Source organism: Cyanistes caeruleus, chromosome 3 (genome assembly GCF_971803275.1).
Source record: "Cyanistes caeruleus chromosome 3, bCyaCae1.hap1.1, whole genome shotgun sequence".
NCBI classification, from domain to species: domain Eukaryota; kingdom Metazoa; phylum Chordata; class Aves; order Passeriformes; family Paridae; genus Cyanistes; species Cyanistes caeruleus.
The window spans coordinates 17,407,586-17,424,467 of NC_141703.1; the positions used below are offsets into that span (position 1 = coordinate 17,407,586).

The 16,882-nt window shown below is 42.5% G+C and overlaps 1 protein-coding gene across 3 annotated transcripts; it reads left to right on the plus strand.

Moving 5' to 3' along the window:
• Positions 1-350: 350 nt before the first annotated feature.
• Positions 351-16,506, plus strand: ASB11 (ankyrin repeat and SOCS box containing 11). 3 transcript variants are annotated; one of them, XM_023918411.2, is made up of 8 exons: positions 1,330-1,681; positions 1,758-1,898; positions 3,516-3,595; positions 6,552-6,659; positions 8,127-8,277; positions 8,504-8,638; positions 9,560-9,751; positions 12,340-16,506. In XM_023918411.2, exons 2-8 carry the CDS (start codon positions 1,829-1,831, stop codon positions 12,462-12,464), a joined length of 861 nt encoding a protein of 286 aa, XP_023774179.1. In that variant the 5' UTR covers positions 1,330-1,681; positions 1,758-1,828; the 3' UTR covers positions 12,465-16,506. The 3 variants fall into 3 exon arrangements, with proteins under 3 accessions (XP_023774176.1, XP_023774179.1, XP_086736158.1); XM_023918408.2 differs by lacking the exons at positions 1,330-1,681; positions 1,758-1,898 and adding an exon at positions 351-545; XM_086880032.1 differs by having other exon boundaries at positions 1,340-1,898.
• The last annotated feature ends 376 nt before the right edge of the window (positions 16,507-16,882 follow it).

The following is a 16,882-nucleotide window of genomic DNA, read 5'->3' on the forward strand; positions in this document are numbered from 1 at the left end:
TGAACAATATCTGCAACTCTGTCTATGCAGTCTTTGTAAATGGAACTGCTCCCTCGGAGAATAAATCTAATGCAGATGTACAGGCTTTCAGGTGGTATGGACAGCATCTGTCTGAAAATTTATTCTCATCTATTTAGGTTTGGAAAGGATTTTCTCATTTGTTTCCTGTGTGCAGAGTTCTTCAGAATATCTTATCCTTGATATTGTTATTTAGTATCAAATACCTCATACCAAATAAAACCAGGATGTATTTTTGGTAACTGAGGAACAGCAGGTTCTGAAGGGTTTAAAATAGATGACATATGATACCAAGAATAGCCCAGTGCAACTTAGCCAACCCGAGAAACTATTCAAAGGGAAAACCAAAATGGAGGGCAGTTCTATACTCCATTCTTTCACTAACATTTATTTTGCCATTTTTGCTTTGTTTTGCTTCAAGCTTTTAATTAAGATTTCCTTGGCTTTGCTGACCCATTTCTATATTGTTAAAGGCAACAGAAAAGAAGCTGCCAGGATAGCAGAGGAGATCTATGGAATAGTCCCAGGTAAAGTAAAAAAATGTACTATCTAACATTGAAATTTTTAGTTGCCACATTTTTGTAACTTGAGGATTTAAATCAGTGAGTTACCATGAAATGAGAGATTTTTTTGCTAAATGCATAGGTAAGTGTTTTAACCTGAAGTGTCTCCCATTTCTGGTCTTTGCAGTGTCAGTATGTGTTGGCATGATTTAGGTGTGCAAAATATGAGACTCCCAACAATTACCCAGCTAGAATGAGGAGCACAACATTTGCTCAAGGCATAATGGTAAATAAAAATGTTGTTCTCAGGTGCAAGGTGTTCTTTGTCAGTGGTTACAGATGGTTTTACTAAACATACAGTTTTACTGCCAGGGAATATTTAGAGAAAAGTTTTAGCATATTGATTTTCTGAAGGGAGATGTAGGAGGATATTACTAATGACTTTATCAATCCAAGCCAAGAATCCTTGTTTTGTTAAATCAGATGATAAAAATGAATGCAGCTAAAATTGTTCTGAAAAATACACAGCACAAGATTATATTGTATTTCATAAGTTACTTCGTAGGTTATGGTTTAGGTTATTTTTTCAAGTCCTTAGATTTCAAGTCCAAGATTTTAATCCTTCACGTCACTGCCGTAATAATGAATAGGCATGTGTTTGTATTCCTGTTAATTCCACTAATTAAAATGACACAGTATTTTTAATTTACTGCTAATGAGGGCTTATTTTCCTAGCTGGAGATTCTTATCAGTATTGTGACATCACATATTTCTATGCTGGGCACTTGCTTTGTGATTGTGCCATCATGAACAGACACAGGAATGGAATCAGAGCACAAATGGAGTGGGATGGCCACCCAAAGCAGGGAGATTAACATCTGGCCAAGAGAAATACTGCAGACAAGCATTTTTGACAAATCCTTAATGAAGCCTGTATATATGCAGGCATGTCTTGGTTTTTAATTTATTTTTTATACTCTAGAATGTAGCGCAAATCATTTATTGTTTCCTTTATGCAGTCGTAGTCTGACATGTGCTGAACACCAGCTTTTCCTTCAAGTGGGTTCTTATTGAGGTGCCTTGAAATTCAGCAGGCCGTAACATATTTTTATCTGCAAGTTGCCATTTGCAGAAAGCCATTAAGGATAATCTTACAAAACGTAAGATCATGTGATGTTGTTGCTGGGGCACTGTATCATATTACAGTCAGAGCTCCACAACCTTTTCTCTTTGCAGTGAAGTAGCAGGGCAGCAGCAGCAGGGCTGTGTAATTTATCTGTAGGCATTTAGAAAGAGCACTTTCAGTCATGTCGCTCCCAGCTGAGAAGGGGAGATGTGCCCCGTATGGGAACTATATTTGCCACACCTTTCAGGGAGGTAGGTTGTGGAGGCTGGCATGGAGGTGTGCAGCAGTGTGTGTTGTCCTGAGGCTGTGTGTGCATACACATGCATTGGAAATGCCCTGGAAATGCATGTGAGAACACGCACTCGCACGTGTTATACTCTGCATAAAAGGTTAAATAAGGCCCTGCAGCTCTGCTGTCTGAGTAACTCCTGAATCTTCCTGCTGTTTAAGGGCTCTGGGCTTTGTCACTTGCGATGTCTTCTGACTTTCTGAACCAAGCCTGCCTATTTCAGTCATGATGAGAGGTGTGGGGTATTTGGAATGTTTTCAGGAAGATGTTTCTTGGTCCCTGCTTGGTTCCTGTTTCTGTCATTTTGATTGATGTGTCATTCAGAGCCTTGCCATATATTGTGCCAGCTGGTCTTTCCATGACAGTTTCCTGCATTAGGAGCCCAGGAAGTGCTCCATAAATAAATGGAAACAAAAGTTAGAGTTAAAACTGTAACTCCAATAGATAAAGTGCATCCTGGTCCTTGGTTAACAAAACTCCTTTGGCCAAGGGTAAAACCTCTGCTGTGTCCTTAGCCTCAAGTCCCCAAGGATGTGTCCATGCCTCTCATTGATTTCTCCCTGCCTTGGGTAGCAATTGAAATGGAGATAAATCACCCTTTCCATTCTCTCTGGTGTGTGGCATAGCTGAAAAAATTAAACAGGACAAGGGTTTCAAATACAGTGCCCATGGGTTTGCTGTACAACAGAGTGTGAATGCAAACACTGGCATTGCTTCTGTCCTGTGGCACTGGAAATGCAGTTGGCCTTTGGAGAAATACTTACTACACACTGTGTCACAGTATGGGTATAAATTTTAATACAGGACAAGTAAATTTGCTCTCTACTTGAGTGGCAGGGATTTAACCTGAGCTGAATGTCTATGCCTGTAGGTAGTAGCGAGGCTAAAGATTTATTTTTTCTTGGCACATAAATAGATTAAGATAAGAAAAAGGGCAAGCAAGCCTACGTGAAGGAGTCTGAACAGTTCAGCATCTCCAAATTATTAAAGAAGTAAGGTAAAGCCTTCAGGCAGAATTTGTTTTTCCATGTTTTCTAAAACATTTCAGTGAAGAGGATGATTAAACCTGTTACATGGTAGTCTGAGAGGGAGGATATTATTTATGAAATTGTCAGTTCAGAAAATAAAACTGCCAAGGACATGCCAGACTTCATTTGATGGACAAGTCAACCCCGCTATGAGGCTTTTAACAAAGTGTCAGAGAAGCTGGGATGCAATTTGTGACAAGAGCTCCCAAGGAAAGGTGGAGGCTGATACGGTTTTGAGTAGGAAAATTGCAGGGTTCTGAAGTCTCCATGTGAGACCCAGCAGCACTAAACTCGTGATTTTTTCTGAAATATGTTTTTAGCTGTTCTTTTAAAAGTTCTGCCAAGAAGCTTCTGTTTTGGTTCCTTAGTGAGCAGCCAGCTTTCTCAAGATTGCTGACCCCTCAGCTGATCTGCTGAAATCAATTCATCACAGGGTTTCACCACCGAGCCCACATTGATTTCAGTCCTATCTGCATTTACACGTGGCTGTGCTTCCCAAGATCTGCTTTTGCTGCATACCTGAATTAGCTTCCATGCATTTGCTGTTTCAGGCAGCTGGGCAGACCGATCCCCTCTTCATGATGCTGCCTTCCAGGGACGCCTTCTCTCCCTGAAAACCTTGATTGCACAGGTAAAAGCCCACAGGTAAAGAAAAGGCTGGGAAGCAGGATGGTTTCACATGAATTGCATTTATGGGCTGGCGAGCTGGTAATAGACTGCAACAGGGCATAAGAAATATGGCTGTATGAATAATATATCAGCACAAACACCTCTGGGCATTTATTAGTTTGCTCAGCTAAGAAGCTGGGGACAAGCCTGGGACAGACTATCAGAGCTTGCAGCTTTCTATATAATAAACAATGATCCTTGGACTCTTTCTCAATTATGAACCATGCAACTAGGCTTGACAATAGGGACAATACATATATATGTGTGGGCTATTTAAAAACAAACCCAAAACAGTAAAGATTTGTAATAGTGCACCTTGTCTTTTATAAAGTGTGCCTGAAACCCCCTGCTCCAAAAGGAACCGAGTTCAGGCAAAAGGAAGACAGGAGGAGAGAATACGTGAGAAGGAAAAGAAGTTGGATATGAAAAGGGATAGGTTATGGTTCCTTGTGCTCTGCCAATCATCTTCCTTATGACCTTTGCTTAAACTCACTGTCCTCATCTAGCATGAATAGGTAACTGTCCCCCTCTCCCTCTTGCCCCCAAGGCAACTGCAGGGAAATTAATTCCCCGAGTGTAAAGCCTTTGACTTGGCTCTCAGACTTTTTATAGTCAAGGTAAATAATTTTTACAAGAGGCCACAGCTCTAATGGACAACATCCTCAAGGAGTGGAGCTTCAAGTGTGAAGGCCTGCTCTCCAGACATCTCTTGAGGCATAGCTGCAGCTAAAAAAAGATGCTGTTTACAGACACTATTCATCCTTCAATTTTCTGACTCCTCTTTCCTTCACCTGCTGACATAAAGTGATTTTTATGGAAAAGGAAGTGATGGAGGCTAGAGATGAAAAGAAAGATGCTTTATTCATTTAGGGATTTGATGGTTTTCTGACCCTGCTCTCTCCACTTATGCTGACCTTACACCACTTGCTTTGTGGAGCAGCTGTTGTTGTGGTTACTCACCAGGTGCCCTGGTTATTCACTGTGCATGGATGTACGCTGAGGAAGCACCCAGTGGTGTGGTTATATCCTTTAGTTAATACACCCTTTCTCCTTTTCCTGAAGACATTTAATTTTGTGAGTAAAAGATGAAGGTCCTTGCTGTTGAAAAGAGATCAAGGCAGCAGTGTCTGTAGAGCCTGAACTGGAGCTGAGTCACCATAGACTGATAAATGTAGGGATGAAGTTGTTCGTGGAGCAGCATAATCATTGCTCATTGCTTCCAATACAGTTACGCTATGAGCCTGAAATGAAGTATGGGACTGTACTTGAGTATCTGTGGGACACTCAGAAGTCTCTATTGCAGCACCACAGCTTTCAAGAGAGCCACTGAGGCTCTGTCTGCACAGGGAATGCCTGGACATAGGGAGGTGATGTAGTCCTGGAGACTTAAAATGGCTCAAGAACTCACCAACATCTGTTTCAAGGTCTGAAAAAAGAGTTTGCTTTTTCATGTACATTGAAAACAAGATTTATCATGAGTGATGTTTGGCACAGAGCCATTGTAAGATCTACAACTTATTCTCCATTTTGTAATGGAAGGAATTGCTGTTTTCCCCAAGATATCAGTGCTTATTCTTTCACTTGATATGACTGAGTTTTATTTGTTAAATATATATATACATTTATATATAAATAATGATTGAGGATAGGTCTCCTTATTAGAAGCCTCTAGAAGAAATAAATCTTGAAGGAATATGCTGATCATGAAGTATGAAACAACCATACAATTAGAAAATGGAAGAATCTGTATTTTTTCAAGGTTTTATCTCTTCCCCTAGCACCATTGAAATGCATGAGAAATTTTACCAACAACTTTTACATTAATAATATTTTCACATGACTAAAAAAGATTGTTTTTATATCATATAATTCTTAGCCTGAAGTGTTTACAGTGTTTTTAATACTCATGGCATCAGGATTGCTGACTTTTTTGCCGTGTGAGGTTGCTCCCAGATACTCCTTTCTGCCCATAGCATTGGGTACTGTGTACCAAAAAGTGCATTGCTGCCATCTCGTGAGCTGCCCTGTCTATAGCACGTCAGGCAGACATCAACTGTGCTTCAAAATATGACATCAAACAGGCAATGGAGCTGCTTCCAGGCCTGTTCTCATACATGGTTTTAAAATTTTAATTACCAGGAGATTTAGTTTTATTCAGAGGAAAACACATATGACAACTGTTTTCCCCTTTGTGAGTATGTCTGGTTTGTCTTAGATATGGCAGCTGTCAATTAGGGAGATACCTGTAATAAGGCATTTGTAAATCACTGTTCTTTCTTCCAGTGTAAATCACTTCCTGGATGGTCAGATAAGAGGAACTGATTTGTGGGTGGGATTTGACTCATCTCTCTTTTAGGTTTACCAGGTACTTATTACCTCTGAGTGAAACACACTTGGGTGCCCCCTGAAGTGAATGGAAGAACTTTTAGGATACAATTCGTCTGCCCTACTGGAAACAGCTGCTTCAGCATGGGATGTATCATATCCTAGGGAATCCTGTTTCTCCCCACTGAGGGAGCTGCCAGCTCCAGCTGAGCTGCAGATACCTGTGCCAGAAGCATCCTCATCCAGGGAGGCAAGTCCCTCCAGCTGCAGCTCCTGGTGCAGGACTTAACAGGGAAGGGAATGCCACCCTTATAAGTTAAAGAAATGTGATGTCTTTCCTGCAATTGACAGTGCATCGTAAAGAGCTAGAAATAGAAGGCACAGCTTATAATTACTCCCTCTTTAACCCCACCACCAGCTGTGGTTTCTGGGGACAAGAAGGGAATCACTGAACAGCACCAATCCCACCTGAGCCCTTTCCCTGGACACACACCACTGACACGACTGTCCGTGCCATGGGCACCTGCACCAGCCCCGCAGGAGCCATGGTCCAGGCAGGGCTGTCCCCTCACACCCCTGGCCCTGCCTTGCAGGGTTTCAACGTGAACCTGGTGACAACAGACCGTGTGTCAGCTCTCCACGAGGCCTGCCTGGGCGGCCACGTCGCCTGTGCCAAGCTGCTGCTGGAAAATGGTGCCCAGGTAAGGCCTGGGGACGCCACTGGGGACATGGGCACCTGGAATGGATGCTCCCCGCATCACCGGGAATGCTGGCGTGCTGTCCGTGTGGCAGGGCCAAGATGCAGGTGGACATCTCAGACAGAAATATGGAAAAATGCAACAGTGTTCTGTTTCCCTGGGTGGTAGATTTCGCTCCCCCTTGTATCATCCCATTATTCTCTTTTGTTTTCCCTTTGTGTGTGGAACATCATCACAATTGATAGAAAATGAATGAAAGATGCTAACTGAAATAATCTTGAAGAAAGTAACTCACACCTTTAACCTCCCCCTCCCTTCTCCACAATGATCACTGGAATTACATCTGGTTTTCTATGGGAAGGTTTGGGAGTCTTATGTAAGTAGAAATGGATGTGCTTGAAGCAATGAAACATTTTATCTGCTAATAAAATAACAATTCCCACAGCTGGACCTAAGGTAGAATACATGTTCACAATAGAGATTAAGGAATGGATGAAACACATAAGAATATTTTTATGTCAACTTTGTTTTCAAGTAAAATTTACATGGCAAGAAACCAGGCAGCAACAGACCTCCAATGCCTCCGGCAGCTCCAGCCACACCTGCCGGATGACACTGGGAGGAGGTGAGGGCAGTGGAAATTTTACAAATTGGCATGTGCTTGCGTAATCCATTGCTCTTCTCCAGTGTGCCACAGAGTTAAAGACATGCAGATCTGCTTTAGAACTTGGCCCTGAGGGCTTGTTACGTAGTTAAAGACAGCATCAACAGGTACGTGGTGTGACTCTTCTCCTGTGCAGGGCCAGGAGTTGGGCTCCATGATCATGATGAGTCCCTTCCAACTCAGCATATTCTGTGATTCTGTGATCTACAGCTCTGCTGTCCCAATGGAGAAAGGCAATAGTGGTTCTTGCCTAGTCTTTACCTCTGAAGTTGGGGAAGAAGATTTCTGTCTTTCACAGACACACATGCACATCAACTCCTCCAAGCTCCTTTTCTGTATGGGATTATGTTTCTATGAAAATTTCTATTGCTGGAAATGTGTTTTCAGGTGAAAGTATTAAACAGAAAGCAAATGTTTTCATTTAAAAAGCAGAGCCATTTTCATTTGAGGCTGTTCCACCTTGAGGCTGGTGCAAACTAAACAATCTTGAAGATACTCAATTTCTTCACATTAAAAAAAAATAAATAATAAAAAATTGCACGTTTTAGCAGCTCCAGAAGGAGCATTCATGGCAGGCAGGGTTTCTGCCTTATGGCACTAACTATCTGGGAAAGAGGACAGACATCAAAGGAGAATGTTATATATGTTATATCACAACATGTAATTCAGAAAGTTGTTAATATAATAATTCCTGGAATTACACAAGACAAGAGTCTCACTCTGGCGCACTTCTGGTGTGCACAGGAGGCGTGTTGCAAGGGCGTTCGCTTAAAGCGGATTATCCCGAGCGTGTCTTGTCACTGCAGGTCAATGCAGCCACCATTGACGGCATCACCCCTCTGTTCAACGCCTGCTGCAGCGGCAGTGCAGCCTGTGTCAACATGCTGCTGGAATTTGGAGCCAAGGCACAGCTGGGGACCCACCTGCCTTCGCCCATCCATGAAGCAGTCAAGAGAGGTGATGTTCTGGGTGTGAGGGGTGTGAGTGAAGCCAACAATAACTACATGACAAATCTGTCTCTTGTGGATGACAAAGCATTTAAAAAAATAATTAATTCCATACCAGTACAGATAAACAGGCTTGGCTTTTTCACAGCCCTTGTGCCTCTCAGTTGTATCTGGGTGTGTTCTGCTCTGCAGAAGTGTGTTCTCTTCTGCTTCAGTGACAGCTCCTCCCTCCACAGGTCACAGGGAGTGCATGGAGACCCTTCTGGCCCATGAGGTTGACATTGACCAAGAAGACCCTCAGCATGGGACCCCTCTCTACGTGGCCTGCTCATACCAGAGGACAGAATGTGTCAAAAAGCTTTTGGAGCTAGGTACACCTAGAAAGGGGGCTGGGAGGGAGCTGCAGTGGTGTGAGCCAGCACTGCTGGTCTCTCTGAGCTGCTGCTCTACTTTAAACATCATGGGTTATTTCCACAAGAGTTGTCTGGGAGCTTGACTCTGTCAGACTCATTTGAGGCCATTAAAAATTTTCCCTGTGTTGATAAAGAAATTATGATTTCCTAAGTGAAAAGCCTTCTTAATTGCAGACACCTCCCTGAGGCTATCTGCATGTGAAAACAGAATTCTTTTTGTTTCCTAGCACAACAGGAAGCACAGAAAATGCTGGCTAATATTACTGACCAAAATAAAATCTTGCTTAACATAGCAGTTTATCAGAACCATTAACTTCACCTCCTCCTCAGTGGGTGATGAGGACAGCAGTAAAGCTGCTTGGAAGAATAATCACTGCAGGTCCAAGCACAGGCTATGAACTGGCATAATTTTTTGCTGTCAGTGTGCATTAGCTGACCTACACCTGCTCAAAGTGCAGCCCTGCTGTGCGAGCCAGCCTGGGGCAAGCATTTTGCTTCGAGAGTTATTACAATGAGATACCTAAAGGTTTCAGGGTTTTTTTTGTACCCCTGGCAATTAAATCAACATCATCCATGTTAGATTTTATGTCATTAACAACTTTAAAGAGCATATGGTAAGCTTTGAACATGTATCGGGTTGAAGGTCAGCCGCTCAATTCTGAGCATCGCAGACAGGGTTTGGTGGCCCAGAGCACCCTTACAAAGCAGGTGTTTGACCTGCTCAGCTTTGCACAGGTGTTGTTGAGACATGGGGGAAGCCCTGGCTGCCATCCATCCCTTCCATTTATTGAGGCCACTGGTGGAAACCAGCCTGTGTGATGCAGATTCAGATAGTCCATGATACCTACCAGGTCTAACCGTGAGCTCTTGTTCTCCCAGGAGCCAACGTGAACGTGGGGAAGAGATTGGATACCCCCCTGCATGTGGCAGCGAGGAAATCCAGTGTAGAGATAGTTGTCTTGCTGACAGACTATGGTGCTAACCCGAAATGCAGAAATGCTGACCTCAAATGTGCCCTGGATCTTGCCACGCCCCACAGCAAAGTGGAGCAGGTTCTTCTGCTTCGGGAAGGTATTGGTTTCCTTTCTTTTTCTTTTTTTAAGTAAAGCAGTATTTATATCCTTTACCTAAGTAGATTTCCTTAACTGCCTTTGAAAGTAATGTGCTATATAATTCTCTTACTTTCTCTGCTGCCTTCAAACCTCCAACACATGACACAGAAATCTGTTTTGTTGCTAGATCTGCCACCTGGTACTATGGTTTCAGCAGGTAAATCAGTCAGTTATTCTGTGCTTTCTTTTCCTGTCTGCTGGAGGAAAATCATACATATTTACTTAGTGGGACTCCTAGGGTTAAAAACTACCATGAAAGTTTATTAATAGATAATATTTTAGTGCCAGCATCCAATGTTCAGCCTTGCACCATGGCTCAAAGATTGAGTGTGTCCTTGGTTGCCAGGAGAAAGCAGAGCTCTTTGCCAGGTGACTCTTCAGCTTCACAGCTCTTCCAGGTGGTTTCTGGGGCTGCAATCCCAGCACAGACCAGCACTTTGCTGTTCACCTCCAGGCTTCCTGCAATTATCTTTCCAGTTTACTGGAAGAAACCTCTGAGCAGAAATGAATCAGGATCCACTTGTGCTGTTTTCACCTGCACAACATTTGGTCAGAACTTGATGCATCCAAGAGCAATATCCCCGTGCCATGTGCTTCCTGAATCAGCATCCCCCTCCCCTAATCTCGGTGTTTCCCAGCTCCCTGGTACCCTGTTAGCTGGTCTGTGTCCCCCTGAGGCTCCCTGACTCAGAGGGTGAATGGTGCTCTGCCCATGCAAGGCAGCCTCATCTTCCTGAGCCTGCTCACAACCCACCAGGGACCAAAGCACGACGTGCACAAAAACCCACTTCCAAACAGCTCCTGCCTGCTAAATGAATAAATGTCACAGTTGCACACAGGCTTTGTGCCCACCCTCTGAACACAGGTGACCTTTATGGAGGAAATGAAACATTGGCTTAATATCCCTCTGTCCTGTTCCTTTTCTTCATGTTTTTTCATGTGGCAGACTGTGGGAAGAAAGGCAGTGCTGCCAAGTGTCCTGCTACCATTGCCCAGTCTGAATCTGAGTTTGCGTAGATAAAGAAATATCCTAATGTTAATAATTTTCTCTTCCCAAACTTTCCTTTTGATTTCCAGTCTCAGCTTGTCATCCTGTTCTCCCTTACAGTCAGAAAGGCTCTAAAGACATTTCAATTCCTGCTGACTCTTTGTTCTTCAGACACAAAGTTTTCTCAGTTTTCTCACCTTTGGTCCTACTTTCAGATATTTTGCTATGCTTAACATGTAACTACTCTTTTTCCCTACTTCTGTGTTTTCTGACATCCTTCTGCTTGAAGTAAGTACCCCAGGCTAAAGAGTTTCTCAACCCCTAACTTCTCCACTGAGGAAACATAGATGAGTCCCTTTAATTGCTCCTCCCACTAGCTATTAAGTGATGTGAAATATAAAATGTGTCTGTTTTCCTAAGTGCTTTAGGAGATGGTAGTTTCTTTCTTCACTTCCAGTGACAGTAGTACAAATGTTCTTTTTTATATATCCTATATTTTTCTATTAATTTCTTCTCAGAGGGGATATTATCAGCCTGTTAAAGCTCCTAAATTTTTCTGTAGTAAAAGAACAGATTATGAAGCTTACCTGTAAAATATAAGGACAGGTCTTTAAGCCCACATCTCTTCCTATGACTTGTCAAAGTCTGCTGTGATTGCTACTGCTTGGACAGAAACTGGAGAGAAAGGGCAAGAGAGGGTTCACAAACTGAGCATCTCTGGGCAGGTGTAAAGGTTCACCTGGAGCAGCTCTGGCAAGAGGAAAGTGAAGGGCAGGCAGGGACACATTCAGTAGCAGGGTGCACTTGCATGTACAAGCTTGTGGTTGCAGAAGCAATGGAGCCTCATATCCAGAGGGTTTGTGCCTGGCACGTCCCTCACCTGATCTGTGGAGGGGACAGCTCCTGGTCACCCTGCTGGGAAAACACCAGGGCAGCACCACTGTGGGCATCACTGTGCCAGCCACTGCCCAGGACGAGACCACTGACAGCTTTTCAACCACTGATGTTTAATAAGTGTGCTAACATACAGCAAGAGAAAGGCAAAAAGATTTCTCATATTCTCATCTTAAATTATTTTTGTTACTTCTCTTTTTTTTTTTTTTTTTTCTTTTTCTTTTCTTCTTTAATCCTCAACATATTTTTGGAAAAAAGAAATTTGAAGATTTTCTCTCTCTGAGACCTTTCTTCAAAAGTTTTCCCATCAGTCAAACTTAGCTAAAATTAGGTGACGCAGTCAGAAATGTTTTGAGGAGCATGGAGCTCTCTCTCCAGTGCAGACACTTTATGGTATTTTAGGGGTTTGCTCAAGAAAAAATGCCAAACAGCCTAGCTGTGCATACAGAAAAAGTTATTTAGTGTTCACAGTTTTCAAATTGCTGAATCAATTCTGACAACACAACTTAAATATGAACAATAATGTATCTAACTCTCCCTGACTTCATCAAGTGGTTAGGTAGTGCTGAGTCTGAGTTGCAAATCTTGCTGGTGTTTACTGCTTTGACTCATACTGGTGGTGGGTTTGAGGGTGCTTATTCTTGCCTTTTATCTCTCCCCCCCAGGTCCTGCCAGCCTTGCCCAGCTGTGCCGGTTGTGTATCAGAAGGCATCTGGGTCGGTCGTGCCTATACACAGTCCACAGGCTGCACCTGCCTGAGCCACTCGAGAACTTCCTCCTTTATCGATAAGCCAGTGCCTGTCTTTAGACTGGGAAAGAAAGAGGAACAAATGGTTGTTTACTCCAAGATTACTCTATCAAAGAAAAAAAATCAAATTCACTTTCTTCTGTGGCTGCCAAACATTAGCTGCTGTGTGATGGTAAAAATTGAAAACATCTTTTCACAGGCAGTAAATGGTATTATGGATACAGTTTCCTCACAGTCTATTGCCACATCAACTTACACCAGCCTGAGAAGTTCTACTATGTAAACAGCTCACTTGGCATGTGTTTGTAAATGCATATGCACACGTCCACTTATCCACATACACACAGAGATTTCCTCTGCATTTAGGGCTATATTCATTTGTACCGTATCTGTGCAGCTTCTTCCCTTTGTCTGTCCAATCTCAGTGTCAAAATCAAGGCAGTGGATGTTTTTCTTCCATTAGTATGTGAAAATGAAAGCTTTCAGTCACAAACATCAGACATATACAACATACTGAACATATTTTATCAGCTTTGATTTTGCATCCTTTCATCTTCTTCCTGTTGTCTACTGCAGCCCAATCAATTTCCAGTGGTCTCTGGCTGTTTAGCCACTGTATATGCCTGAGCACAACTATCCCCAGTGCTAACACACCTTGTCTTTGGAGGCACAAGTGATGTCATGAAAACAAGTGCATGGGTTTCAAGCAAACCCACAAAAATGTGTGAAAGTCTTAAAAAACCCTTTCATCTCTTCTAGAAAAAAATCCCTCCAAAGTTATGTCACCTGAGATCTGGCTGTATTCACTACATGAATATTTCTTCACAGTTTAATTCCATGACAGAACTTCAAATGTTTTTATAGGCACGGTAGGTGATATTTCAATGTCCATCCTTTGCAAGGTTTAAAGAAAAGCAAAGGAAGGAGAACTCCTTTTTTTGGCTTTGCATGCCTGTCATTTCTCAAGCTGGAGAGAAGAAGGGCCACTAAAGATGACTGTGCATCACCCAAATGTTGTGCTTTTGGGACTGGATTGTTAATGGATAAATGTTGGATTTTCCTCACCAGGAGTGGTTTGCAGGCTTGTCTGCTCCCTCACCCCCTATTCTGGAGGCTTTGATTACCTCCCTAGAAGAAAGGATTTTTAGAGTGTTGTCCATTGTGGTATTAATTTAAATAATGTGAGGATTGGCAGTTTGGAAATGGTGGGGCTGAAAGCTTGCACCTCTTTGAATTGAGAAATGTGGTATTCAGTGACACTTGCAGTGCCTGTTTGACTTTCTAAACATTTGTTTATTTTTCCTGGGGAGGTTCTTCTGGAGGATGAAGCATTTCTTCAGACCCAAGTTTCGGTAAACTTCTGCCATGAGACAGGCAATGGTGTTTCACTAATTGTAGTACAATACAAGTAATTGTTTCCCATTGTAGTACAATGGGAAGCAGAATTAAAAGGAGGCTGTCTCCATTTCACTGAACTTCACAGGTCCAAGAGGTTGCTGACACATTTTCAGGCTGTGAAATGTAGTGGTTTCTTTATGAGCTAGGCACGCTGGTACCAATTTTCACTGCCCATACATCTTAAGTCAGAGAGAATTGGCCTCCTGGAGTCTGGATACAGGACTGGCTTCCAGCAGCATTCAGGATCCTGCCCCTGCTCCAGCAGCAGCAGCAGCCTCTGGTTCAATGCTAATCCCTTAATGTCACCATGACAGTTTCTCTGAGACAAAGGTCTAATGTTTCTCATACTTCTTTATGATTAATTCAGCACAAGTAAGATAAATTGAGCTCTCAGCAGCTCATGAGACTGGAACCTTCAACATTACAGCCAAAAATGGATGAGGTTTTCAGCTTGTGTTTGCACATATTGAGTGTTATCTGATTGCAAGAGCTATTGCCCATAAAGTTGTCAGTGACATCAATGACCTTGTATGGTATAATACATCATGAATCTCAGATATTTGAACACTAAATTCTCAAAAGCCTTTGAAAATAAAATACTATCGAGAAAGAAATGTCTATATTAATCTGATGTCAGCAGATCTCTCTCAGTTCTATCTTTCCTGCAAACTCACCTGCTCTGCTAATAAGGTAGCAATGAGAATACCACCTGCTCTCTAAATAGAGAGACAGAGCCTCAGCTGTGTGAGTTGCCAGACTTGCACTGCAATCAAGGGACTAAGGCAATTTATGAGACCTATTTCAGAATGTGTAATGCTGAATTGATTTCCTTCTGCAATCATCAATGAGAGCAGTATTTCACTTGCATAGGATTTAAAACTGAAAAAATGTATCTCCATTAAGAAAATGCAAAGTCTATTCAGCCTCTTAGAAAAGTTTTATCTCAAGAAGCAAGAGAAGGTGCCCTATATTTTATCCTGATATTAGCTTCCCATCAAAAAATCACCTTACCTTTCCTTCTTCCTGGAGACAGCATTCTTTCTGAAATTCTGTATATCAGAGAGTCTGACAGCCTTAATAAATCAGAAGAGAAGTTCAGGAGTCCTGAGACTAAGAAATCTCATTACAGACTTTACCTAGACTTCCTTCCTCTTATCTCCAAATATGTAGTTACCCATTTAATTCTCATTGACTGTGCTTTGTGTCATAACAATGCATGGAAATACTGAGGAAATGGCTGGAGGAGGTATTTAATTTTTGAAAACAAAAATTCCATCTCATCTGAGGATAAGGAAAGGCTGGGACAATTTTCTATGAGGCTATTGAGTCTTGGTGATTTTTCAAAATGAGTTTGGAAAACATCTGTCAGCTGCTTTTCCAAAGGCAGGAGAAGGGAAACTAATCTCACAAGTTCTCTTTTCTTTAAAACAAGTGGTGTCTTCTCTGTCATTCTATGATCATTGACTGAAATCAGTTATTTGGGTAAAGTATGGTTTTCCTGGGGATACAGACACTTGTATGTACTGCAATTCCACTGCTATACAGTGCTCTCTCAGTCTCTTGCCCAAAATCTGGCTCCACAGGTTTCCCTGTAACTTGAGATTAATTTTTCCCAGAGTTTTCTCTGCAAGCATTCTGGCCAATGGGCCATGTCCTCAGGGACATACAATAGTGACTATAAATAGGCCAACACATTTTGGGAGGGCTTAATAAACAATATTTCTTAAGGTAGTTAGGAAAAGAAATTTCATTCTGATTTGGCTCCAAAAAGATCTCTGCTTTGATCTCCTGACCAGCCTGTTAGGTTCAAGGTGACTTCTGTTCCTACAGTGCAACTTTGTTATTGGCATTTAACAATCCTCCATCCTCTCTAGGACTCGACTTCCACAGCAGATCTGCCAGTCCCTGAATTTCTGTCTGTCCAGTTGAATCTGTTGTTCAGAAAGTGAAATTTAAAAGCATAGGGCAATGCTAGACTGTTGAAACCTGTTGTTACACTGTAGGAGCTGAAATTCCCAAGGTGCCAACACCCCACCTTCCCAGGCAGATGCAGGCTGTGAGGGAGGCTCTGTCTGTCTGTCTGTCCCCCTGTGTGCTCCCTCCTTGCCTGTGCCACTTTGGCAGTGGGACGGGAGGATCATCTCCTTCCAACTCTGTCTTCCCCAAGGGAATTTGAGCCAGGCCAACATCCTCCTCAAGGCATTTAGATTTCTTCTCTCCACACATGCTAGAAATGAATGTTGTGTTGTCCTGTGCAAACCCCTGCAAACAGGGTCAGTGTCCCCTCAGTGCCAGTCCCTGCCTCCTCTGCAGGACGGGAGGCACAGGGGCTGCCCAGCACCCTTCTGTCCCAAGCCTGTCCCTCTCCTGCAGCACAGCTCTGCTGTTGGCATTTAACACCCTTCCAGTCTTTACTGGATTGAAAATACTGGTGCTGTGTCCCAGCATGGCTTTAGGGCAAGTCTGGTAATGAAAATTAAATACATTCACTGAATTTTAGCTGAAAAATCTGTCTGACTTGTATCCTGGGGTGATGGTTCCTGTTGCCTTTGTCTAATTTTTATTTTTTGTTTCAGAAATTAGCATTTCCCACATGCCAATTGCTTCTCACTGTGTTTATTTTTTTTAATGTTCTGCGTGAGATGTATAATATATTCTTGTCAAATACAGATTATTCCACACAGAACTTCTACCTAATTTGATTTTTATTTCTTGAAAATTCCTTTATTCTTAAAGTTTGTACTATTTGTAGAAATTCACGATGCACATTGCAGCAAATGAAAAACTATGTCAGATTTAAATTGAAAAATCTTCAAAAAAGGGTAGCAGGAGTTGCAGAATAAAGCATAATCTGCATATTCAATTGAGAACATCTGGAAGGGAGGAGACAGATGAATCAGGAGAGCATGTCATACCTGCGGGGCTATGATCTCATTGTCATCATGGAGATGTGGTGGGATGGCTCCTGTGACTGGGATGTTGGAATGGAAGGATACAGGATCTTTGGGAAGGGCAGGCAGAGGGGACATGGAGCAGGTGCCTCCCTCTCTGTCAGTGACCAG